This window comes from Halichondria panicea, chromosome 10 (genome assembly GCF_963675165.1).
Source record: "Halichondria panicea chromosome 10, odHalPani1.1, whole genome shotgun sequence".
Taxonomy (NCBI): domain Eukaryota; kingdom Metazoa; phylum Porifera; class Demospongiae; order Suberitida; family Halichondriidae; genus Halichondria; species Halichondria panicea.
The window spans coordinates 5,778,239-5,803,042 of NC_087386.1; the positions used below are offsets into that span (position 1 = coordinate 5,778,239).

A 24,804-nucleotide genomic window follows, 5' to 3' on the forward strand; every position below is an offset into this window, starting at 1 on the left:
ATATTGTATGAGTGATATTGTGTAATGAGTGGATCTGTACTATCTTGACTCTGTACAGACTGGAGCCACTGCATTGTGGGTAGCTGCTCAGAATGGTCATGTGAGGGCAGTGGAATTGTTGATTGCTGCCAAAGCTAGAGTTGACATTCAAAATAAGGTGAGATTTACTAGAGTAGTGGATTGAGTAGTGGATTAGCTGGTCCAGTTGCCGGTTAGTGTAAAGCTGGAATGCGGAATAGAACGGAATATGGAATGACTAAAAAGAGAGCTGCTGATGGTGCTCTGTATTTTTTTAGTGTAGTATGACTTAAATACTCCTTTTATAGACACAAAGCTAATTTTAGAAGACTATTATGTAAAAAAAGTAGACTGAGTATAATTATAGTAGCAACATTGAACATTACAAATACACATAATTATACGTGTCTATAGACTTAGCGAAGTAATTATGTTGTGCCCAAAGTAAGGTGGAGTGTGAAGTCTATAGCTATACAGGACACTCCAAAGCTATACCTTTCTTCTATCTGCATGCCTACAAAGTTTTTGGCCCTTGGTGAAACTTTAAACGATTTGTGCGTGTTGAAGAGACACACTGACCAAGCATTTTGCCATTGATTTCCACACACATTGGGTTGTGGAGTCAGCAAATTCCACATTTATACTCTCAACAATGAAACTGTTATCTCAATATCTACCACTGTGCAACAGTGTGTGTAAGTTGTTGATCCTCTTTCCAATAACAGGTGTCATGTGATGATTAGAGCCAACTACATGTTCCGTTCCATATCTGCTTTCCAGCTTTTACACTAACCCTCCAGTTGCTGTTATACATAATTATAATTATGGTTTATGGGTCTATATAACACAGGACAACCAGACAACTCTGTATGCATGTAGCCAGTAACAACAGCATCGTGATCTCTCTTTTAATTGCATTCCAATCTTTTTTACATTGGTTTTCAATGTAGTGTGTTCCCTACAATAACTCTATTATTCTGTGACTAAGGCTCAAGGGTAATATAGTTTAGACATAGATCTAACTGTTTCCGTCGCTGAACCCCAGTGAACCCTATTCAGTTAGGAGATATGCTTGCTACAAATGTTGAGAGCACTGCACCTTTCATATACATCTGGACGAGTTCTAACCAGGACCTCAGCTGGAGAAACACTATAGCTAGCCATAGAGACCTTGAGCAACGTACAGAGCTAGCTAAACAGCTAGTTACAAGGCCTATAGAGTTTGTTGTGACAAGGTCGCGGTTAAGGTTACAGTATACTAATTGCTCATGAATGATTCATAAGATATTTATTTCTCATCACAACGTTATTTTTGTAACTTGCAACGATTATCAATGGAAAGAGAACATGGAACAATGCTAGCTACAATAATAACTCAGAGTTTATATGTCTTGTTATCCAATGAAGTGGTCTGAGGTCAGCTGGAAAAACTGAGTATTTAGTTGCAAAATTTTGTTGACTGCATAGCTTCTAGGTTGTCTTTCTGACCAGTATTCGATCCCTGAAGACTTACTGGAGGGCGACTCAAAGAGATCTTGTTCATAGAGACCTTACAGCAAAAAATATATCCTTGTTACTACTCTACAGTCGCCATATTAGCCTACAAAAACAGCTAGAAAAATGGCCGTAACTTAGTTGTAACTTACTCTCTTGGGAAAAACTCTTCGAGTCACCCTGCCCCTTTATTCGTATAATAAGAAACAGCAGAGTATACGGTAAGGTGGGGTTTTCTGGTGCCTAGAATTAACGCAGAGTAACCATTGCCAGATGAGAGCCATTTTACTAGCTGAACTACATTGAACACCCACGCAGATTTGAGCGTGGGTGGAACAGTATACCGTAACCTTAACTACCAGCTAAACAAACGTCATCACAAATGAAGATTCAGTGTCGTACCTCCTCTGCCCTGACATTAGTGTAGATAGTCATGTGATATTGTATGAGTGATATTGTGTAATGAGTGGATCTGTACTTGTACAGGATGGAGGCACAGCATTGTACATGGCCAGTATGGAGGGTCATTGTGGAGTTGTTAGAATGTTGTTGGAGGCCAAGGCTGACGTTCACGTCAAGACTAATGTGAGTCACGCTGCATGCATGGTGGTCTTTGTGTACTCTGCTGATTCCATGGTTGAGTGTGTGTATTGTCACCTCTGTGTTAGCCTCATTCCCAGACCGATTTTTTTAGAAGGGGGAAAAAGCCTTGTCTCCATTGCTTGGGTGTTAGTGCGCATGGTAATCGTGCACTAATGTAAAACTTTTGCAAACTAGTCCGTTTACTAGGAATATGTTCCGTAATACGTACTTCCATACTGAAGCTATGGCTTATGCCCTCTATTGCGTTGGCCAAGAAAGCTGGTACACTTAGTCTGAAGTCTGAGGTCAGTAGTCTCTAGTTCTACGATGGTCGTATAGTTGTCTTCTCAAGCAGCAGTTAGAAGTACCATAGGAAGCATGCACAAAGACTTGCTTTAGCCAGTCCTTCCAAGCTCAGACATTCCGACCATACGACTGTCGTGAAGTAGACGAGAGGCTCTTCTGGCTTCAGACTAGTGTGCAAGCCTTCTTGATCAACACAATAGAAGCACAGCAGGGTAGATAGGGGGAAAAGAAGGGGATTACCCATATTTACAGCAAAACTAAGTGCATGCGCACTCTCAGTAGACACCAGGCCGCATTTTCCTCCCTTCCATTCCATACAAAAGAATCGGCCTGGGAACGAGGCTACCTCTGTGTATGAGTGGACTGAGTACGTAGTGGAGAGTGTACAATTAGCTGGTCCAGTTGCTGTGATATACATAATTATATGGTTTATGGTCTATAACAGGACAACCAGACAGCTCTGTATGTAGCCAGTTACCAGGGACATGATGAGATAGTGAGGGTCCTCTTAGCAGCCAAGGCTACAGTCAACACTCAGGAGAAGGTTGGTTTTGTTGTACAAACACATTTCCCACAACATGCTGTTTACATTGTTTTCCTCCTATGTACAGTCGAGACCGACCCCTCTTCACGTAGCCCGTTTCAATGGTCACTATAAATGTATGGAGCTCCTAATCGATGCTGGGGCCAATGTTGATATACCCGAAGAGGTGAGTGTAAGTAGCGCTGTACACACATCTCAGAGGCCACTAGCCACAGAGCCTCCCCATGCTCTGTTGACCTGGTCCATTAGACACCAAAGCTAGTCATGTTTGTGTAGAGAGCACTGGTAGTTGGTGTACCGAGGTACGACACGCATCTCGTGATCTCTCTTTTAATTGCATTCCAAAAATTTTGCACAATTAATAACTTTGACTAAGGCTCAAGGGTAGTATAGTTTAGACCTAGATCTAACTGTTTCCGTCACTGAACCCGTTCCATTAAAGATAAGGACTTCATGACAGCTTGCGCATGGATTATAAAATTTCTCAGTGAAAATAATACAAATTGTTATTGAAAGTCATACACAGAGCTATATATAGCTAGCTAGCTAGAGACAGAGCTATAGGCTTGTTGTACAGCTATTTTCTTTCAGTAGCAGTAGTATAGTAGACTTTCATTGAAGTTAGTATTAGATGGGCGTGGCCTGTCCATATAGGCTATTGTCAGCCCTCACTGCTTTCAGACGATTATCATCCACACTGTTGCTGGTTATGAGTATTTTGTTAAGGTTACGGTATACTAATTGCTCATGAATAATTCATAAGATATTTATTTTCTTTATTTCTCATCACTACATTATTTTTGTAACTAGCAATGATTATCAATGAAAAGAGAACATGAAACAATGCTAGCTATTATTGTAGCTAAAAGTATCTATGTCTTATAATCCAATGAAGTGGTCTGAGGTCAGCTGGAAAAAACTGAAAATTTTAGCGTCAAGTTTTATTGACTGCATAGCTTCCAGATTGTCTTTCTGACCAGTATTCGATGCCTAAAGACTTACTGGAGGGCGACTTGAAGAGATCTTGTTTATAGAGACCTTACAGCAAAAAATATATCCTTGTTACTACTCTACAGTTGCTATATTAGCCTACAAAAACAGCTAGAAATGGCCGTAACTTTGTTTCAACTTACTCTCTTGGGAAAAACTCTTCGAGTCGCCCTGCCCCTTTATTCGTATAATAAGAAACAGCAGACTATACGGTAAGGAGGGGTTTCCTGATGCTTAGAATTGACGCCAAGTGACCATTGCCAGATGAGAGCCATTTTACTAGTGTACTGCATTGAACACCCACGCAAATTTGAGCGTGGGTGGAACAGTATACCGTACCCTTAACATAGCAGGCTAAGGGTAGCTATCAGAATGCTATCAGATGGCAACCTTCTATCGAACTATCTATACTGTATAGCGCGAACTATTCGAGGAGCTTAATTTTTGCGGATTTCGTGGTTTAGCAATCCTATACGAAAATTAAGTCCACGAAAATTGTTCTTTAATTAGAATTATCTGCATGCTATAACGTGCAAAGATTAAAAGACGTGTCTTCCTGTAAAGCAGTCATTCCACGAACATTGTGCAACGAAATGGTTTTAGAGGCCATTCCACGATATATACGTAAGTGCCTCGAAAATTTTGCGCTACACGGTATATGACATCATTGTTTTACTGAGCATACACGTTGTTATCCTGTGTTAGCCGGTATCTAGCTCTCAGAGGAAGTGCGGCCTGGGATCGAGGCTAGTGTATCCCCTGACATTAGTGTAGATAGTCATGTGATATTGTATAATGAGTGGGTCTGTGATGAGTGACGGTTCACCTGCTCACACTATATTGACTCTGTACAGACTAGTGGATACACTGAGTTGATGGTAGCTGCTTATAATGGTGATGTGAGGGCAGTGGAATTATTAATTGCTGCAAAGGCTAGAGTTGACATTCAAAAGGTGGTGAGATTTACTGCTTAAGCTTGTCTGCTTTAAATGATTTTGTTATTGTACAGGATGGTTGGACGGCATTGCACATAGCCAGTCAGAAGGGTCACTGTGGAATTGTTAGAATGTTGTTGGAGGCCAAGGCTAACGTCAACATCAAGACTAATGTGAGTCACGCTGCATGATTGTATAATTATGATAATGGTAGCAACTGTTCATCACCATGGCAACAGTATGTCCACTGTTTATGTGTAATTGTGTTAAAATTCCTTATTTCCCTTCATCACTAACTGCTCACATATCCACTATACAGGGCGGACGTACTGCCTATGATCTGGCTAGTGGGAATGGACACACTCAAGTGTGTGAACTACTACACTGACTCTGTACCTTATTAACTGTACTGTTACCATGGCAGCTAGCCTCTGATAGATACGTAGATTGCTTTATATACACTACATCATTTTGTCTTATAATTTTTGTGTCTACTGTTTCTGAACCATTGCCATGCATTTCACCATATAGTTACATTCTCTTTTATCATGTAAAAACTTTAAAATTGATGGGCAAAATAATTATTAATATAATATAACAAATATAATCTTTGATCATGTAAATTAATGGTAAGTAGATTGTTCAATTAAAAAGTTGTTGATAGTCACATAATTATATTTTGAGGTAGGTTGCCATCACAATCTGCAATGTATGTTCTTGCTTTGGCCACTTGCAGTAGATAAGAGATGACAGCATGATGATCACATGACACAGCTGTAGAGGAAATACAATCAATCAATCAATCGCGAAAATCAAGGAATTCAAAAATATTATTATCAAGGAATATTATTACCACTAATTCATCAACCAGCTCAACTTCTATAGCGCTAGCTACATTAGACAGGTTTCACACAGTTACAAGTGCCCACAATGCAACAGGTAGCAATACTTTCTGTACACATCAACAAGTGTTCACTAACGCCCACTCACCTGCTGCCATATCGTGTGGTGACTAAGGAAACAGCCGACCTCTCCAAAGGTCATAGGTCGTTCTCCCCAAGGGTCCTTCCAGCCAGGTAAGTACTTGATGCCCAGACTGTCCAGGTAGCTCTGATTTAACTGTCTGTAGTGGCCAGGGATAAAATAAACAAAAGAGGTTCTTTTAAATATGAGTTCCCCACCACATCCTTGCGTATCAATTAGTGTGTATTGTCTCCTCCCCCATCCCTCTGTGTTGTACAGCCAGTTATGTCTCCCCTCACACACAGTGAACCTATACTCTACACCATGCAGTACATCTCAAGACTACCCTCTCTCAATGACAATTTGGGGTTGGACGTGATAAGCCACTATCTAAAACCTTACTCCATACGATGTATAATTATTAATTTTCTCTCACCTTCCATCGACAGCATCAAAGAGGGTGTAGTTGAAGTTGAGCTCGTCCAGGCTTAAAATCATCCGGTTCCTTCTTTCTGGCCTCCGTACTAGCCCAATCATGAACACCTACCAAATATTGTTTGGAAATTATCAGTGAACTTTTATGATTTCCGTACACATACAACATAACTGTAATAGTAGAGACAGCTTACCGCGTCCAACCCCAAGTTGTTCTTGACAGGGGATGGTCTGGAGATGTACTGACTGTACAGTATAGGGGGGTGGTCCACTGTGTGGGGGGGAGACAACACACACACTAATGCAGTATAGGGGGGTGGTCCACTGTGTGGGGGGAGACAATACACACACTAATGCAGTATAGGGGGGTGGTCCACCGTGTGGGGGGAGACAACACGCACACTAATGCAGTATAGGGGGTGGTCCACTGTGTGGGGAGGAGACAACACACACACACTAGTGCAGTATAGGGGGGTGGTCCACTGTGTGGGGGGAGACAACACGCACACTAATGCAGTATAGGGGGTGGTCCACTGTGTGGGGAGGAGACAACACACACACACTAGTGCAGTATAGGGGGTGGTCCACTGTGTGGGGGGAGACAATACACACACTAATGCAGTATAGGGGGGTGGTCCACTGTGTGGGGGGAGACAACACACACACTAATGCAGTATAGGGGGGTGGTCCACTGTGTGGGGGGAGACAACACGCACACTAATGCAGTATAGGGGGGTGGTCCACTGTGTGGGGGGAGACAACACGCACACTAATGCAGTATAGGGGGGTGGTCCACTGTGTGGGGGGAGACAACACGCACACTAATGCAGTATAGGGGGGTGGTCCACTGTGTGGGGGGAGACAACACGCACACTAATGCAGTATAGGGGGGTGGTCCACTGTGTGGGGGGAGACAACACGCACACTAATGCAGTATAGGGGGGTGGTCCACTGTGTGGGGGGAGACAACACGCACACTAATGCAGTATAGGGGGGTGGTCCACTGTGTGGGGGGAGACAACACGCAAACTAATGCAGTATAGGGGGGTGGTCCACTGTGTGGGGGGAGACAACACGCACACTAATGCAGTATAGGGGGGTGTTCCACTGTGTGGGGGGAGACAACACGCACACTAATGCAGAATAGGGGGGTGGTCCACTGTGTGGGGGGAGACAACACGCACACTAATGCAGTATAGGGGGTGGTCCACTGTGTGGGGGGAGACAACACGCACACTAATGCAGTATAGGGGGGTGGTCCACTGTGTGGGGGGAGACAACACGCACACTAATGCAGTATAGGGGGGTGGTCCTCTGTGTGGGGGGAGACAACACGCACACTAATGCAGTATAGGGGGGTGGTCCACTGTGTGGGGGGAGACAACACGCACACTAATGCAGTATAGGGGGGTGGTCCACTGTGTGGGGGGAGACAACACGCACACTAATGCAGTATAGGGGGGTGGTCCTCTGTGTGGGGGGAGACAACACGCACACTAATGCAGTATAGGGGGGTGGTCCACTGTGTGGGGGGAGACAACACGCACACTAATGCAGTATAGGGGGGTGGTCCACTGTGTGGGGGGAGACAACACACACTAATGCAGTACAGGGAGGTGGTCCACTGTGTGGGGGGAGACAACACGCACACTAATGCAGTATAGGGGGTGGTCCACTGTGTGGGGGGAGACAACACGCACACTAATGCAGTATAGGGGGGTGGTCCACTGTGTGGGGGGAGACAACACACACTAATGCAGTACAGGGAGGTGGTCCACTGTGTGGGGGGAGACAACACGCACACTAATGCAGTATAGGGGGGTGGTCCTCTGTGTGGGGGGAGACAACACACACACTAATGCAGTATAGGGGGGTGTTCCACTGTGTGGGGGGAGACAACACGCACACTAATGCAGTATAGGGGGGTGGTCCACTGTGTGGGGGGAGACAACACGCACACTAATGCAGTATAGGGGGGGTGGTCCACTGTGTGGGGGGAGACAACACACACACTAATGCACTATAGGGGGGTGGTCCACTGTGTGGGGGGAGACAACACACAGCAGTATAGGGGGGTGGTCCACTGTGTGGGGGGAGACAACACGCACACTAATGCAGTATAGGAGGGTGGTCCACTGTGTGGGGGGAGACAATACACACACTAGTGCAGTATAGGGGGGTGGTCCACTGTGTGGGGGGAGACAACACACACACTAATGCAGTATAGGGGGTGGTCCACTGTGTGGGGGGAGACAACACACACTAATGCAGTACAGGGAGGTGGTCCACTGTGTGGGGGGAGACAACACGCACACTAATGCAGTATAGGGGGTGGTCCACTGTGTGGGGGGAGACAACACACACTAATGCAGTACAGGGAGGTGGTCCACTGTGTGGGGGGAGACAACACGCACACTAATGCAGTATAGGGGGGGTGGTCCACTGTGTGGGGGGAGACAACACACACTAATGCAGTACAGGGAGGTGGTCCACTGTGTGGGGGGAGACAACACGCACACTAATGCAGTATAGGGGGGTGGTCCACCGTGTGGGGGGAGACAACACACACACTAATGCAGTATAGGGGGGTGGTCCTCTGTGTGGGGGGAGACAACACGCACACTAGTGCAGTATAGGGGGGTGGTCCTCTGTGTGGGGGGAGACAACACGCACACTAATGCAGTATAGGGGGGTGTTCCACTGTGTGGGGGGAGACAACACGCACACTAATGCAGTATAGGGGGGTGGTCCACTGTGTGGGGGGGAGACAACACACACACACTAGTGCAGTATAGGGGGGTGGTCCACTGTGTGGGGGGAGACAACACGCACACTAATGCAGTATAGGGGGGTGGTCCACTGTGTGGGGGGAGACAACACGCACACTAATGCAGTATAGGGGGGTGGTCCACTGTGTGGGGGGGAGACAACACGCACACTAATGCAGTATAGGGGGGTGGTCCACCGTGTGGGGGGAGACAACACGCACACTAATGCAGTACAGGGGGGTGGTCCACTGTGTGGGGGAGACAACACGCACACTAATGCAGTACAGGGGGGTGGTCCACTGTGTGGGGGAGACAACACGCACACTAATGCAGTATAGGAGGGTGGTCCACTGTGTGGGGGAGACAACACACACACTAATGCAGTATAGGGGGGTGGTCCACTGTGTGGGGGGGAGACAACACGCACACTAATGCAGTATAGGGGGGTGGTCCACTGTGTGGGGGGAGACAACACACACACTAATGCAGTACAGGGGGTGGTCCACTGTGTGGGGGGAGACAATACACACACTAATGGATACACAGTCAAGGATGTTGTGGGAACATTATTAAAAGAGCCCCTCTCTGTTATGAATTATACCAGCCCACACATATTGTTCACAGCAACAATGGACGTACTGAGATGGCTACTGGCTATACTAACAAAGAGCAGATGACACCGCAGCCTTAAGGGGGAAGGGCTTACCAAGATTCTCCAACTTAAAGTTGAGGAAGTCCTGAGCAGTGTGGTCCAGGCTCTCATAGTCCTCTGGTTTGACCATGAACCCCAACACCTCGGTGTTCAGAATGTGCATAGGCAGATCTACAGTGGAGGGAAGGAGTTAATATCGTATTTTGAGCTAAATCGACAGGAAAATAGGACTCTCCAACACAGTATCTGCCATTTTTGCCGAGTATGCCAAGTGTGTGACCTCATCCATGGGTCCAGTGAACCCGTCCAGTGCCGGCCAGTGTTGGAGCCTTTCTGACCCCGCCCACCTTAGGTCAACGAGGAGGCCGGAGTGAACCACAGGGACTGGGATACAGCCCACCTGCGTCCCTCAGAGGATAGAGATATAGTCAGGGGTACGTTTGTAGTAGCCCTGAGGGGAACGAAGAAATCTTTGGTAAAGTTGTACAGACACAGGCCACTTGACAGCATTGGTACATTACTCAGCCTGAATCACAACTTGTACCAGTGTGTACAGGTAATAATACTTGTACTCCAGTAGATCTAGACCTTCTTAGCTCAACTCACCCGGCTGTCTATTCCACACCAGAAGTTGGAGTAAGCAGCATCCTTGCCCGACTTTAGCATCGGAGCCACTATTTCCCTGTGTGTGGTGTGTGTGTGTGTGTGTGATGTGTGATGTGTGTGTGGTGTGTGTGTGTGGGAGGGGGACTTTACAATGTTGACTCAGTACGTCCCTTGGTTACAGAGGGAGGTGTGGGAAAGTAGAGTGATTATGTAATCAATGTGAGAGTGTTGATGAATGGTAATAGTGACTAAATGCTGTGTGTCTATTTGTTAAGACAATAAGAGCATTTTTTGAGACAATGGCTTTAGCCTACACGCTGTATCTATCGCTATAGCAACACACAGGAAAAGGTCAGCTGACTCTCAGAGTACGTTGTCTGACTCTCACTCTATTACAAATAGTTTAACAATGCAGAAAAAATAAACAGTAATCCAATGTCAGCCATATAACTAAAGGCCAGGCACTCACAGACAGAGGAAACTCTTAATGCTTTACACTGTATATCTGTGCAGAGCTACAGTGTGGTCACCCTCTAATAATATAGACAGGTTAAACAGCCGCAAAGTCTCCATAGCATGTGTTTTTGTGTTACTGCCCAAGGGGATCCCCTCCCTATAGACTGTACATGCACTGACTTACCTTTGCTGATCCATCAGAATCCGTAGTGTCCTGTTGTTCACCAGAAAGTTGTCACAGTCTAGCCGCTGGATAAACAACAATTGTATAGTTAATCTGAGCTAGATACTGTGGATACCAAAATTGCAATAACTAAAACTGTATCTACTACTGTCTTGGGCAGACCAACAGTGGTTGAAATAAAGAGGTGGCCTGCTAACACAGGTCCAAACACATGCTATGGAGACTTTGGGCCCATTAACCTGGCTGTATTATAGAGGGTGACCTGCTTACAGGGTGACCACTATAGACAGGTTTCACTGTATCATAATGGCACAGTGCATCCAGCTTAGAGAGTAGATTACCACAAATTTGTGAGTAGCTGTACTTAAATGTAAATCTCTTTTGATTGGAACCTTTCTAAGAAATTGTGCTGATACTAATGTGTAGGTGAATGACCAAGCTACAACATACTCAAAAATGTTTTCATGGAAACATAAGGTGGTGGGTTTGTGGTGATTAATAGAACAAGAACAAATTTTTATAGTGGTTGATAAAGGGTTGGTTTGTGGTTTTCAGCTGCTGATGTCATCAAAATAGTAGAAAATAGTAATTATGTAGCTTTTCAGTGTTATCTCAACGATGGGATATAGGATGTTCTTGGTATCAAAATGTAGCCCATTTATCTGTTAACTTACTACAGAAATTTGAAAGCTAAGCTATTAATTTGTCAGAAGTTATTACTCTAACCAAAAGTGTACCTGAAAACCAGTAAATCATGAATTATAAACACTGTGAACATAATGTAACACCCATAAAGGGATAGTCAGGATACCTAAACCATTGAACAATTATGTGATGAAGTCTAGGACCTTAGCTGTACAAGATTACTGTTTTCATGGTCATTCACCTACACATTGGTATCAACACCATTTCTTAGAAATGTTCCGATCAAAAGATATTTACATTTAAATACAGCTATTCACAAATTTGTGGTAATCTACTCTCTAAGCTGGATGCACTGTACGTCTAGAGAGAGCCTTGCTAGGTCGTTACAATAGATGGGCCGGGAATGAGGCTAGAGATGGCCACACTGATAACTCACAAAGAGGTAGTCTGCCCCTGAACGCCTGGCCGCCTCCAGACCTTCTTGTCTCAGCTGGGCAACATGGACAAACCTCTCGTCATGCTCCTCGAAGGGGTCAAGTTTCAGATACAGCCAGGGAGTTGGACCAACACGTAGCGATTCAACTTCCCAATCGTGCACACCATCTGCACAGTGGGGGAGTAAGTGGATATAAATGAAGTGATGTCACCCGTACACAGTGATACATAGCTCAAGTTGTGTAGTGAAAGCAAAGGCAAGAATAGCTGAAAGCATAACAACACGTACTGTCTATCTAAGACATTAATGTAAGTGGGTCAGCCCCAGTCAATTAGCCAACTCACAGTGCAGTTGTACTTTGCAATATCGGTCCAAAAGTGTTTGGCAGAGAACTTTTTCCTAATGATGAGAGTGGCTCCTGTGTAGATCATAGGCCCTCCACCGTGTGCGAGGCCATGGGAATGGTAGAGGGGCAGGACAGAGTACACACAGTCACTGTCAGTCACTCCTCCGGCAATCCCAAAGAAAGTAGGAGAACGAAACAATCTGTGAGAGAGAGGGACGGGATTAGTACAGTCTGATACTCAAGGTGTGTGTGTGTGAGGTATCTAGTGGTGGGGTAGCTGAGATAATAAGGTGCAATTCTGTACACAATAATAACAGACTGAAATGATAAAATCTACAGATATATGCAGCTAGCTAGCTAGATGGCCGTTGAAAGGTACGTGACTTAGAAGATCTGACGCCTCTCAGATCCAGACACATGAGAGTAGTGAGAATGATATCTTAGCCAGCTGATGGAGGTATCTATTGTAGGATGGGAGGGTACTCACACTTACCATGAATTGTGTTGCCTATACAGTAGGTCTTTAGATTCTCCATTCGCCATGGTCCAAGACACATCATGCAAGTCCTTGAATTTATTTATGTGTCTGATTTGGTAAAGATCATTAAGCCTCTGAAATACACCGCGGTTACAGAATACCAATTATTTGGGCATGCGCAGTAGGAGTATGTGTCATATGACCAACGAGATCTCCCCTTTTTCTGCAAAAGTCCAAAATGGCTACAAGAAGTGACCTTGATGCTCTGGTGGTCCAGGTGGAAGGATTGGGTCTAGAGGAGAACCAAGCTGGCTCAGGGGCTTATGGCTGTGTCTTTAGAGTGACGGTGAATGGAAGACACTGCATTGCTAAGAAGCTTCACTCCATATTGCTCCAAGAGCGATCCCTTGGACAGAGGGAGAGCATTGTGACAAAGTTCAGAAATGAATGTCATATTCTGAGTGTTTTACATCACCCCAACATAGTAGGTTTCGTTGGAGTCCATTACGGCCGCAATAAGAACGACATCAGTCTAATAATGGAGAGGCTTCATTCCGACTTGGCTGATTTCGTTGAAACCCATCGAGACACGAATATCGCCACTAGAATCCATATCCTGTATGATGTATCCAAAGGCCTTCACTATCTTCACTCTCTGACCCCTTCCCTCATCCATCGTGACCTCACTGCTCCCAACATCCTGCTCACTGAGGACCTCACTGCCAAGATCGGAGACCTGGGTGTCTCCAGGTATGTTTGCAAAGGAAAATGTTTTTTAATAGACAAAATGAGATTTACTTAATGTGGGAAAACAAAGGCAGACATGTAAAACCTAATGTTCATTTACAGGTATGTTGATCTGGAGAGGTTGACTCATGTTCTGACAAATATCCCGGGAAATCCAACCTACATGCCTCCCGAGTGTCATGAGGAACGGCCCACCTACACTACCAAGCTGGACATCTTTTCATTCGGTCATCTCATCATTCACACTGTTATCGGTGATTTCCCTAAAGTATACAACATACCTCGAAGTGATCGCAACTATTTAAAATATCTAAATGGGGGAAAGGAAGAGCTCATGCGTCGAAGCACTGCTGTCCATGACAAAATGGGTGTCACACATGATCTTTATCCTCTTGTTGTTAGCTGCCTCCATGACCGACCTCAACAGAGACCATCAGTTGACGAAGTGATTGTCTCACTCAGAAAGCTGTGTCTACAGCACCCCAGGATGGTACGTGAGTGAGTGGGTGGAGGTATCAAATGTGCATTGTCAGCTTATATAGTGTTAGTGTCGACTGTATGCTGGTACTTCTGTGTGGGTGGCTATAGAATCTTGAACAGTATATAACATGTACATACAATTTTTGTCATTCCATCTTTTGTGTGTGTTTACTGAGAGTGTATTTTCTCCCAGGAATTTGTGGATGCTTATAAGACGGGTGATGTGGGTGTGGTTCTGGAGCTACTGGAGTGTGGGGCTGATCCCAACCAGGCAGACAAGGTGAGGGGAATACTGTCTACAGTGCCAATATGTCCGTTGGTTGATGATATTGTCTCTACAGGATGGTGCTCTTTACTGGGCTAGTGACAATGGACATGATGAGATAGTGAGGGTCCTCTTAGCAGCCAAGGCTACAGTCAACACTCAGAACAAGGTTGGTTTTGTTTTTTAAACACATTCTGTTTACATTAATATCGTTTTCCTCCTATGTACAGTCAGGAGAGACCCCTCTTTGGACTGCCAGTTTTGATGGTCACCAGAAATGTATGGAGCTTCTAATCGATTCTGGGGCCAATGTTGATGTGCCCGAAGAGGTGAGTGTAAGTAGCTGTACACACATCTCAGATGCCACTAGCCACAGAGCCTCTGTTGACCTGGTCCATTAGACACCAGAGCTAGTCATGTTTGTGTAGAGAGCACTGGTAGTTAGTGTACCGAGGTACGACACGCATCTCGTGATCTATTCAAACAATTTTTACGTTCTTTTTGATATAATGTGTTCCCAACAATAACTCTGTTATTCTGTGACTAAGGCTCAAGGGTAGTATAGTTTAGACCTAGAGGTAACTGTTTATGTCGCTGAACCCGTAAACGTCATCACAATGGAATATTCAATTAAAAAACAATGTCGTACCTCCTCTGCCCTGACATTAGTGTAGATAGTCATGTGATATTGTATGAGTGATATTGTGTAATGAGTGGATCTGTACTATCTTGACTCTGTACAGGATGGAACCACAGCATTGTGGGTAGCTGCTCAGAATGGTCATGTGAGGGCAGTGGAATTGTTGATTGCTGCCAAAGCTAGAGTTGACATTCAAAATAAGGTGAGATTTACTAGAGTAGTGGATTGAGTAGTGGATTAGCTGGTCCAGTTGCGGGTTAGTGTAAAAGCTGGAATGCGGAATAGAACGAAAAATGGAATGACTAAAAAGAGAGCTGCTGATGGTGTTCTTAGTCTTAAATACTTGTGCTACAGAAGCCTTTTATAGACACAAAGCTAATTTTAGAAGACTATTACTATAGGAGTAAAAAGTAGACTGAGTATAATTATAGTAGCAACATTGAACATTACAAATACACATAATTATACGTGTCTATAGACTTAGCGAAGTAATTATGTTGTGCCCAAAGTAAGGTGGAGTGTGAAGTCTATAGCTATAGTTTTATATACAGGACACTCCAAAGCTATACCTTTCTTCTATCTGCATGCCTGCAAAGTTTTGGCCCTTGGTGAAACTTTAAACAATTTGTGCGTGTTGAAGAGACACACTGACCAAGCATTTTGCCATTGATTTCTGAACACATTGGGTTGTGGAGTCAGCAAATTCCACATTTATACTCTCAACAATGAAACTGTTATCTCAATATCTACCACTGTGCAACAGTGTGTGTAAGTTGTTGATCCTCTTTCCAATAACAGGTGTCATGTGATGATTACAGCCAGCTACATGTTCCGTTCCATATCTGCATTCCAGCTTTTACACTAACCCTCCAGTTGCTGTTATACATAATTATAATTATGGTTTATGGTCTATATAACACAGGACAACCAGACAGCTCTGTATGCATGTAGCCAGTAACAACAGCATCGTGATCTCTCTTTTAATTGCATTCCAATTAATCTTTTTTACATTGGTTTTCAATGTAGTGTGTTCCCTACAATAACTCTATTATTCTGTGACTAAGGCTCAAGGGTAGTATAGTTTAGACATAGATCTAACTGTTTCCGTCGCTGAACCCCAGTGAACCCTATTCAGTTAGGAGATATGCTTGCTACAAATGTTGAGAGCACTGCACCTTTCATATACATCTGGACGAGTTCTAACCAGGACCTCAGCTGGAGAAACACTATAGCTAGCCATAGAGACCTTGAGCAACGTACAGAGCTAGCTAAACAGCTAGTTTTACAAGCGTTCTACAGGTCTATAGAGTTTGTCGTGACAAGGTCGCGGTTAAGGTTACAGTATACTAATTGCTCATGAATGATTCATAAGATATTTATTTCTCATCACAACGTTATATTTGTAACTTGCAACGATTATCAATGGAAAGAGAACATGGAACAATGCTAGCTACAATAATAACTCAGAGTTTATATGTCGTGTAATCCAATGAAGTGGTCTGAGGTCAGCTGGAAAAACTGAGTATTTTGTCGTCAAATTTTGTTGACTGCATAGCTTCTAGGTTGTCTTTCTGACCAGTATTCGATGCCTGAAGACTTACTGGAGGGCGACTCGAAGAGATCTTGTTCATAGAGACCTTACAGCAAAAAATATATCCTTGTTACTATACTCTACAGTCGCTATATTAGCCTACAAAAACAGCTAGAAAAATAGCCGTAACTTTGTTGTAACTTACTCTCTTGGGAAAAACTCTTCGAGTCACCCTGCCCCTTTATTCGTATAATAAGAAACAGCAGAGTATACGGTAAGGAGGGGTTTCCTGGTGCCTGGAATTAACGCAGAGTAACCATTGCCACATGAGAGCCATTTTACTAGCTGAACTACATTGAACACCCACGCAGATTTGAGCGTGGGTGGAACAGTATACCGTAACCTTAACTACCAGCTAAACAAACGTCATCACAAATGAAGATTCAATTAAATAAGTGTCGTACCTCTTCTGCCCTGACATTAGTGTAGATAGTCATGTGATATTGTATGAGTGATAATATGATTGTGTAATGAGTGGATCTGTACTATCTTGACTCTGTACAGAATGGAACCACGGCATTGTACATGGCCTGTAGGAATGGTCACTGTGGAGTTGTTAGAATGTTGTTGGAGGCCAAGGCTGACGTTCACAACAAGAATAATGTGAGTCACGCTGCATGGTGGTCTTTGTGTACTCTGCTGATTCCACGGTTGAGTGTGTGTACTGTCACCTCTGTGTCAGTCTCGTTCCTAGGCCGCTTTTTTTGAAGGGGGAAAAGGCCTGGTGTCCATTGCTTGGGTGTTAGTGCGCATGGTAATCGTGCACTAATGTAAAACTTTTGCAAACTAGTCCGTTTACTAGGAATATGTTCCGTAATACGTACTTCCATACTGAAGCTATGGCTTATGCCCTCTATTGCGTTGGCCAAGAAAGCTGGTACACTTAGTCTGAAGTCTGAGGCCAGTAGTCTCTAGTTCTACGATGGTCGTATAGTTGTCTTCTCAAGCAGCAGTTAGAAGTACCATAGGAAGCATGCACAAAGACTTGCTATAGCCAGTCCTTCCAAGCTCAGACATTCCGACCATACGACTGTCGTGAAGTAGACGAGAGGCTCTTCTGGCTTCAGACTAGTGTGCAAGCCTTCTTGATCAACACAATAGAAGCACGGTAGATAGATGGAAAAGAAGGGGATTACCCATATTTTACAGCAAAACTAAGTGCATGCGCACTATCAGTAGACACCAGGCCGCATTTTCCTCCCTTCCATTCCATACAAAAGAATCGGCCTGGGAACGAGGCTACCTCTGTGTATGAGTGGACTGAGTAGTGGAGAGTGTACAATTAGCTGGTCCAGTTGCTGTGATATATAATTATATGGTTTATGGTCTATAACAGGACAACCAGACAGCTCTGTATGCAGCCAGTAATCATGGACATGATGAGATAGTGAGGGTCCTCTTAGCAGCCAAGGCTACAGTCAACACTCAGGAGAAGGTTGGTTTTGTTGTACAAATACATTTCCCACAACATGCTGTTTACATTGTTTTCCTCCTATGTACAGGAGGGACGGTCCCCTCTTTGGACAGCCAGTTTCAGTGGTCACCAGAAATGTATGGAGCTCCTAATCGATGCTGGGGCCAATGTTGATGTACCTCAACAGGTGAGTGTAAGTATCTGTACACACATCTCAGAGGCCACTAGCCACAGAGCCTCCCCATGTTCTGTTGATCTGGTCCATTATACACCAGAGCTAGTCATGTTTGTGTAGAGAGCACTGGTAGTTGGTGTACCGAGGTACGACACGCATCTATTCATACGTTGTTTTATATAATGTGTTCCCAACAATAACTCTGTTATTCTGTGACTAAGGCTCAAGGGTAGTATAGTTTAGACCTAGATCTAACTGTTTCCGTTGCTGAACCCGTAAACGTCATCACAATGGAATATTCAATTCAAAAACAATGTCGTACCTCCTCTGCCCTGACATTATTGTAGATAGTCATGTGATATTGTATGAGGTGATATTGTGTAATGAGTGGATCTGTACTATCTTGACTCTGTACAGGGTGGAGGCACTGCGCTGATGGTAGCTGCTCAGAATGGTCATGTGAGGGCAGTGGAATTATTAATTGCTGCAAAAGCTAAAATTGACATTCAACAGAAGGTGAGATTTACTACTTGTCTGTTAGTAATTATTTGGATCTGTACACAGAACGGAGCCACAGCATTGTACATGGCCAGTCAGAATGGTCACTGTGGAGTTGTTAGAATGTTGTTGGAGGCCAAGGCTGACGTTAAAATCAAAACTAATGTGAGTCACGCTGCATGATTGTATATAATTATGATACTGTATATCACCATGGCAACATTAAATCCAGTGGTTTTGTGATAAATTCCTTATTTCCCTTCATCACTAACTGCTCACATACCCACTATACAGAACGGACGTACTGCCTATGATGTGGCTAGTAGGAAAGGACATACTCAAGTGTGTGAACTACTACACTGACTCTGTACCTTATTAACTGTACTGTTACCATGGCAGCTAGCCTCTGATAGATACGTTGATTGCAAATTTATACACTACATCATTTTGTCTTATAATTAATTTTTTTTCTATATACGGTTTCTCATGTATTTCACCAAGTTACATTCTGATCATGTAAAACTTGAAAGTTAATTGGTCAATAATGAGAAATGTGCAAAATTAATAACCTGAAACTAGATTGAATTGTTTGTCTAAAGGTGCGGCCTGGAATCGAGGCTATATAATTATATAGGTGCTTGATTCTCAATCACATCTTGAGATAGGAATCCCACTTGTAGTAGATAAGAGATGACAGCATGATGATCACATGACACAGCTGTAGAGGAAATACAATCACGAATATAATTATAAGGAATTCAAAAAAAGACAATAATTATTACCGCAAATAAATCTAATAACCAGCTCAACTTCTACAGCTATAGGGTATAATATGTTTCCTCGATCACCATCAGTAATGCAAATACAAAAAGATTTCCAAGGTTACCATAGATACACAGCCAAACTGACTTCCCTCACTATTCCGTAGAGGGGACTCAAACAAAGATCTACAAACAGACAGCTAGCTTCAACATGTATTAACACACACGCACCCTCTGTAAAGGAATACTCCATCTCTCACCATAATGAAGAGGTGTCTGATTGTCTGTGTCCTCAATATTAACATCTGCTCCCCTCTTCACAAGTAGTTTCACCATGTTCAGGTTGCCACGGTCACAGGCTCAGTGAAGAAGACCCATCCCCTGTATCATGAAATGCATCTCTATATACAACAATCTAGCGTTAATTTGTTGTAAGTTCGGACAATCCAAACTAGCATGGTTATAGTTCAAGGAAATTAGACAGCAATATTCTTACTTTTAGACTACTGTCAGCTGATTATAAGGTGTGCCTTATTTATGGTGTTGCACTGAACTACTTGTAAGCAAAGATTGGACTAACGAGATACGGACATTGCGTATAATAATAGACTGTATATCTCCAGAGCTCTCACATGAGGTCCCAGTTTGGTGTGATCCGATTGGCCTCTTCCAGCACTCAAACACGACATCATCCTCCAGAATCAGGATTTGATCCAGACCCTCTGTCATCATCTGGGGAGCAAGAGAGGTACAGTAAGACTTGTCTATACTGGTCACCCTTGGACAGACCAACAGTGGCTATTATAACAAGATGCTCAGTAGAGCATTCATCTCGTGCGTTGACATAACGGACACGCAATGAACTTTATTGTAATGACTTTAACATATGGGGATTCTACAAAGCAACGATTGGATTGATTAGAGAAAACAGTGTTTTTTGTCACCTTTGAAGACAAGTAGTTTATTATTTTTCAACCACTGTCTCATTATCAGTTAAAGCAATTCATGAAAGTGTCTAGTTCGCTCAAACAGCTAATGTTTGTGTCCGCACACAGGAGACTTAGGAGCACATTAACCTGGCTGTACTATTATAGAGGGTGACCACATTAGACAGGTTTCACACAGTTACAAGTGCCCACAATGCAACAGGTAGCAATACTTTCTGTACACATCAAGTATCCACTAATGACCACTCACCTGCTGCCATATCGTGTGGTGACTAAGGAAACAGCTGACCTCTCCAAAGGTCATAGATCGTTCTCCCCAAGGGTCCTTCCAGCCAGAAAGGTACTTGATGCCCAGACTGTCCAGGTAGCTCTGATTCAACTGTCTGTAGTGGCGAGGGATAAAATAAACAAAAGAGGTTCTTTTAAATATGAGTTCCCCACCACATCCTTGTGTATCAATTAGTGTGTATTGTCTCCTCCCCCATCCCTCTGTATTGTACAGCCAGTTATGTCTCCCCTCACACACAGTGAACCTATACTCTACACCATGCAGTACATCTCAAGACTACCCTCTCTCAATGACAATTTGGGGTTGGACGTGAAAAGCCACTATCTAAAACCTTACTCCATACGATGTATAATTATTAATTTTCTCTCACCTTCCATCGACAGCATCAAAGAGGGTGTAGTTGAAGTTGAGCTCGTCCAGGCTTAAAATCATCCGGTTCCTTCTTTCTGGCCTCCGTACTAGCCCAATCATAAACACCTACCAAATATTGTTTGGAAATTATCAGTGAACTTTTATGATTTCCGTACACATACAACATAACTGTAATAGTAGAGACAGCTTACCGCGTCCAACCCCAAGTTGTTCTTGACAGGGGGTGGTCTGGAGATGTGCTGACTGTACAATATAGGGGGGTGGTCCACTGTGTGGGGGGAGACAACACGCACACTAATGCAGTATAGGGGGTGGTCCACTGTGTGGGGGGAGACAACACGCACACTAATGCAGTATAGGGGGGTGGTCCACTGTGTGGGGGGAGACAACACACACACTAATGCAGTATAGGGGGGTGGTCCACTGTGTGGGGGGAGACAATACACACACACTAATGCAGTATAGGGGGGTGGTCCACTGTGTGGGGGGAGACAACACACACACACTAATGCAGTATAGGGGGGTGGTCCACTGTGGGGGGGGGAGACAACACACACACTAATGCAGTATAGGGGGGTGGTCCACTGTGTGGGGGGAGACAACACACACACACACTAATGCAGTATAGGGGGGTGGTCCACTGTGTGGGGGGAGACAAGATACACACTAATGCAGTATAGGGGGGTGGTCCACTGTGTGGGGGGAAACAAAACACACACTAGTGCAGTATAGGGGGGTGGTCCACTGTGTGGGGGGAGACAACACACACACCAATGCAGTATAGGGGGGGTGGTCCACTGTGTGGGGGAGACAATACACACACTAATGCAGTATAGGGGGGTGGTCCACTGTGTGGAGGGAGACAATACACACACTAATGCAGTTGGTCCACTGTGTGGGGGGAGACAAGATACACACCAATGTAGTATAGGGGGGTGGTCCACTGTGTGGGGGGAGACAAGATACACACCAATGCAGTATAGGGGGGTGGTCCACTGTGTGGGGGGAGACAAGATACACACACTAATGCAGTATAGGGGGGGGTGGTCCACTGTGTGGGGGGAGACAATACACACACTAATGCAGTATAGGGGGGTGGTCCACTGTGTGGGGGGAGACAAAACACACACACTAATGCAGTATACGGGGGGGTGGTCCACTGTGTGGGGGAGAAAATACACACACTAATGCAGTATAGGGGGGTGGTCCACTGTGTGGAGGGAGACAATACACACACTAATGCAGTTGGTCCACTGCGTGGGGGGAGACAAGATACACACCAATGCAGTATAGGGGGATTGTCCACTGTGTGGGGGGAGACAATACACACACTAATGCAGTATAGGGGGGGTGGTCCACTGTGTGGAGGGAGACAATACACACACTAATGCAGTTGGTCCACTGCGTGGGGGGAGACAAGATACACACTAATGCAGTATAGGGGGGTGGTCCACTGTGTGGGGGGAGACAACACACACACTAATGCAGTATAGGGGGGTGGTCCACTGTGTGGGGGGAGACAATACACACACTAATGCAGTATAGGGGGGTGGTCCACTGTGTGGGGGGAGACAACACACACACTAATGCAGTATAGGGGGGTGGTCCACTGTGTGGGGGGAGACAACACACACACTAATGCAGTATAGGGGGTGGTCCACCGTGTGGGGGGAGACAAGATACACACTAATGCAGTATAGGGGGGTGGTCCACTGTGTGGGGGGAGACAACACACACACTAATGCAGTATAGGGGGGTGGTCCACTGTGTGGGGGGAGACAATACACACACTAATGCAGTATAGGGGGGTGGTCCACTGTGTGGAGGGAGACAATACACACACTAATGCAGTTGGTCCACTGCGTGGGGGGAGACAAGATACACACCAATGCAGTATAGGGGGATTGTCCACTGTGTGGGGGGGAGACAACACACACACACTAATGCAGTATAGGGGGGTGGTCCACTGTGTGGGGGGAGACAACACACACACACTAATGCAGTATAGGGGGGTGGTCCACTGTGTGGGGGGAGACAATACACACACTAATGCAGTATAGGGGGGTGGTCCACTGTGTGGGGGGAGACAATACACACACTAATGCAGTATAGGGGGGTGGTCCACTGTGTGGGGGGAGACAACACACACACTAATGCAGTATAGGGGGGGGTGGTCCACTGTGTGGGGGGAGACAAGATACACATACTAATGCAGTATAGGGGGATTGTCCACTGTGTGGGGGGAGACAATACACACACTAATGCAGTATAGGGGGGGGTGGTCCACTGTGTGGAGGGAGACAATACACACACTAATGCAGTTGGTCCACTGCGTGGGGGGAGACAAGATACACACCAATGCAGTATAGGGGGATTGTCCACTGTGTGGGGGGAGACAAGATACACACCAATGCAGTATAGGGGGGTGGTCCACTGTGTGGGGGGAGACAACACACACACTAATGCAGTATAGGGGGGTGGTCCACTGTGTGGGGGAGACAACACGCACACTAACGCAGTATAGGGGGGTGGTCCACCGTGTGGGGGGAGACACCACGCACACTAATGCAGTATAGGGGGGTGGTCCACTGTGTGGGGGGAGACAACACGCACACTAACGCAGTATAGGGGGGTGGTCCACCGTGTGGGGGGAGACACCACGCACACTAATGCAGTATAGGGGGGTGGTCCACTGTGTGGGGGGGACACAACACACACACTAATGCAGTATAGGGGGGTGGTCCACTGTGTGGGGGGAGACAACACACACACTAATGGATACACAGTCAAGGATGTTGTGGGAACACTATTAAAAGAGCCCCTCTATTATGACCTGCACTAATTATACCCGCCCACACACATTGTTCACAGCAACAATGGAGCTACATCAGCACACACTGAGATGGCTACTGGCTATACTAACAAAGAGCAGATGACACCGCAGCCTTAAGGGGGAGAGGCTTACCAAGGTTTTCCAGCTTAAAGTTGAGGAAGTCCTGAGCAGCGTGGTCCAGGCTCTCATAGTCCTCTGGTTTGACCATGAACCCAAACACCTCGGTGTTCAGAATGTGCATAGGCAGATCTACAGTGGAGGGAAGGAGTTAATATCGTATTCAGAGCTAAATTGACAGGAAAATAGGACTGTCCAACACAGTACCTGCCATTTTTGCCGAGTATGCCAAGTGTGTGACCTTATCCATGGGTCCAGTGAACCCGTCCAGTGCCGGCCAGTGTTGGAGCCTCTCTGACCCCGCCCACCTCAGGTCAACGAGGAGGGCGGAGTGAACCACAGGGACTGGGATACAGCCCACCTGCGTCCCTTGGAGGATAGGGATATAGTCAGGGGTACGTTTGTAGTAGCCCTGAGGGGAAACAGTCAAAAGATGAAAACGCATTATTTGGTCAAGTTGTCAGACACAGGTCACACTTGATTGACACTTGACATTGGGAATGACTTAATTTGTACACAGTGCATTGGCACAGTACAGCTTGTGGGCATGTTCATGATAGAGAGGCAGACTTTACACAAAAGTACAGTGCGACAGTATGGTATAATCCATGAAATGGAGTACCCTCCACTCCACTAGATCTAGACCTCCTTAGCTCAACTCACCCGGCTGTCTATTCCACACCAGAAGTTGGAGTAAGCAGCATCCTTGCCCGACTTTAGCATCGGAGCCACTATTGCCCTGTGTGTGGTGTGTGTGTGATGTGTGCAGTGTGTGGGTGTGGGGGGGACCATACAATGTTGACTATGTAATCAATGTGAGAGTGTTGATGAATGGTA

At 45.1% G+C, this 24,804-nt stretch overlaps 3 protein-coding genes and 1 long non-coding RNA gene across 6 annotated transcripts in view; 2 read left to right on the top strand and 2 right to left on the bottom strand.

Annotated features, from left to right (window-relative positions):
• Positions 1 to 24,804, top strand: part of LOC135342575 (uncharacterized) — a 242,336-nt gene that overhangs the window by 87,785 nt on the left and 129,747 nt on the right. The window contains exons 27-29 of the mRNA XM_064539323.1: positions 15,074 to 15,172; positions 17,066 to 17,164; positions 17,898 to 17,996. Of these exons, the coding sequence (XP_064395393.1) occupies positions 15,074 to 15,172; positions 17,066 to 17,164; positions 17,898 to 17,996 (297 nt within the window). The remainder of the gene's footprint in view (positions 1 to 15,073; positions 15,173 to 17,065; positions 17,165 to 17,897; positions 17,997 to 24,804) is intronic.
• Positions 1 to 24,804, bottom strand: part of LOC135342650 (procollagen galactosyltransferase 2-like) — a 92,677-nt gene that overhangs the window by 66,256 nt on the left and 1,617 nt on the right. Inside the window, exons 4-10 of one of the 2 annotated variants that reach the window (XM_064539444.1) lie at positions 24,631 to 24,706; positions 24,175 to 24,379; positions 23,983 to 24,099; positions 21,209 to 21,285; positions 21,016 to 21,122; positions 20,607 to 20,739; positions 19,804 to 20,141 (exon numbers count right to left, since the gene is read on the bottom strand). In XM_064539444.1, coding sequence (XP_064395514.1) covers positions 19,941 to 20,141; positions 20,607 to 20,739; positions 21,016 to 21,122; positions 21,209 to 21,285; positions 23,983 to 24,099; positions 24,175 to 24,379; positions 24,631 to 24,706 — 916 coding nt within the window. In that variant the 3' untranslated portion in view covers positions 19,804 to 19,940. Of the gene's footprint in view, positions 1 to 19,803; positions 20,142 to 20,606; positions 20,740 to 21,015; positions 21,123 to 21,208; positions 21,286 to 23,982; positions 24,100 to 24,174; positions 24,380 to 24,630; positions 24,707 to 24,804 lie in introns of those variants that run through there. The other variant, XM_064539443.1, reaches the window with a different exon arrangement.
• LOC135342806 (ankyrin repeat domain-containing protein 39-like) lies at positions 3,121 to 5,434 on the top strand. Of its 2 annotated transcripts, none has more exons than XM_064539670.1 (3): positions 3,121 to 4,890; positions 4,944 to 5,042; positions 5,189 to 5,434. In XM_064539670.1, the coding sequence occupies exons 1-3, from the start codon at positions 4,810 to 4,812 to the stop codon at positions 5,255 to 5,257; spliced, it is 249 nt and encodes an 82-aa protein (XP_064395740.1). In that variant the 5' UTR covers positions 3,121 to 4,809; the 3' UTR covers positions 5,258 to 5,434. The 2 variants fall into 2 exon arrangements, with proteins under 2 accessions (XP_064395740.1, XP_064395741.1); XM_064539671.1 differs by having other exon boundaries at positions 3,122 to 4,887.
• LOC135342820 (uncharacterized) lies at positions 10,664 to 12,945 on the bottom strand. Its single transcript, XR_010396937.1, has 5 exons — positions 12,854 to 12,945; positions 12,359 to 12,560; positions 12,015 to 12,181; positions 10,934 to 10,998; positions 10,664 to 10,682 (listed from the first exon to the last, which is right to left on the bottom strand). It is a non-coding gene; the product is annotated as an uncharacterized LOC135342820 (long non-coding RNA).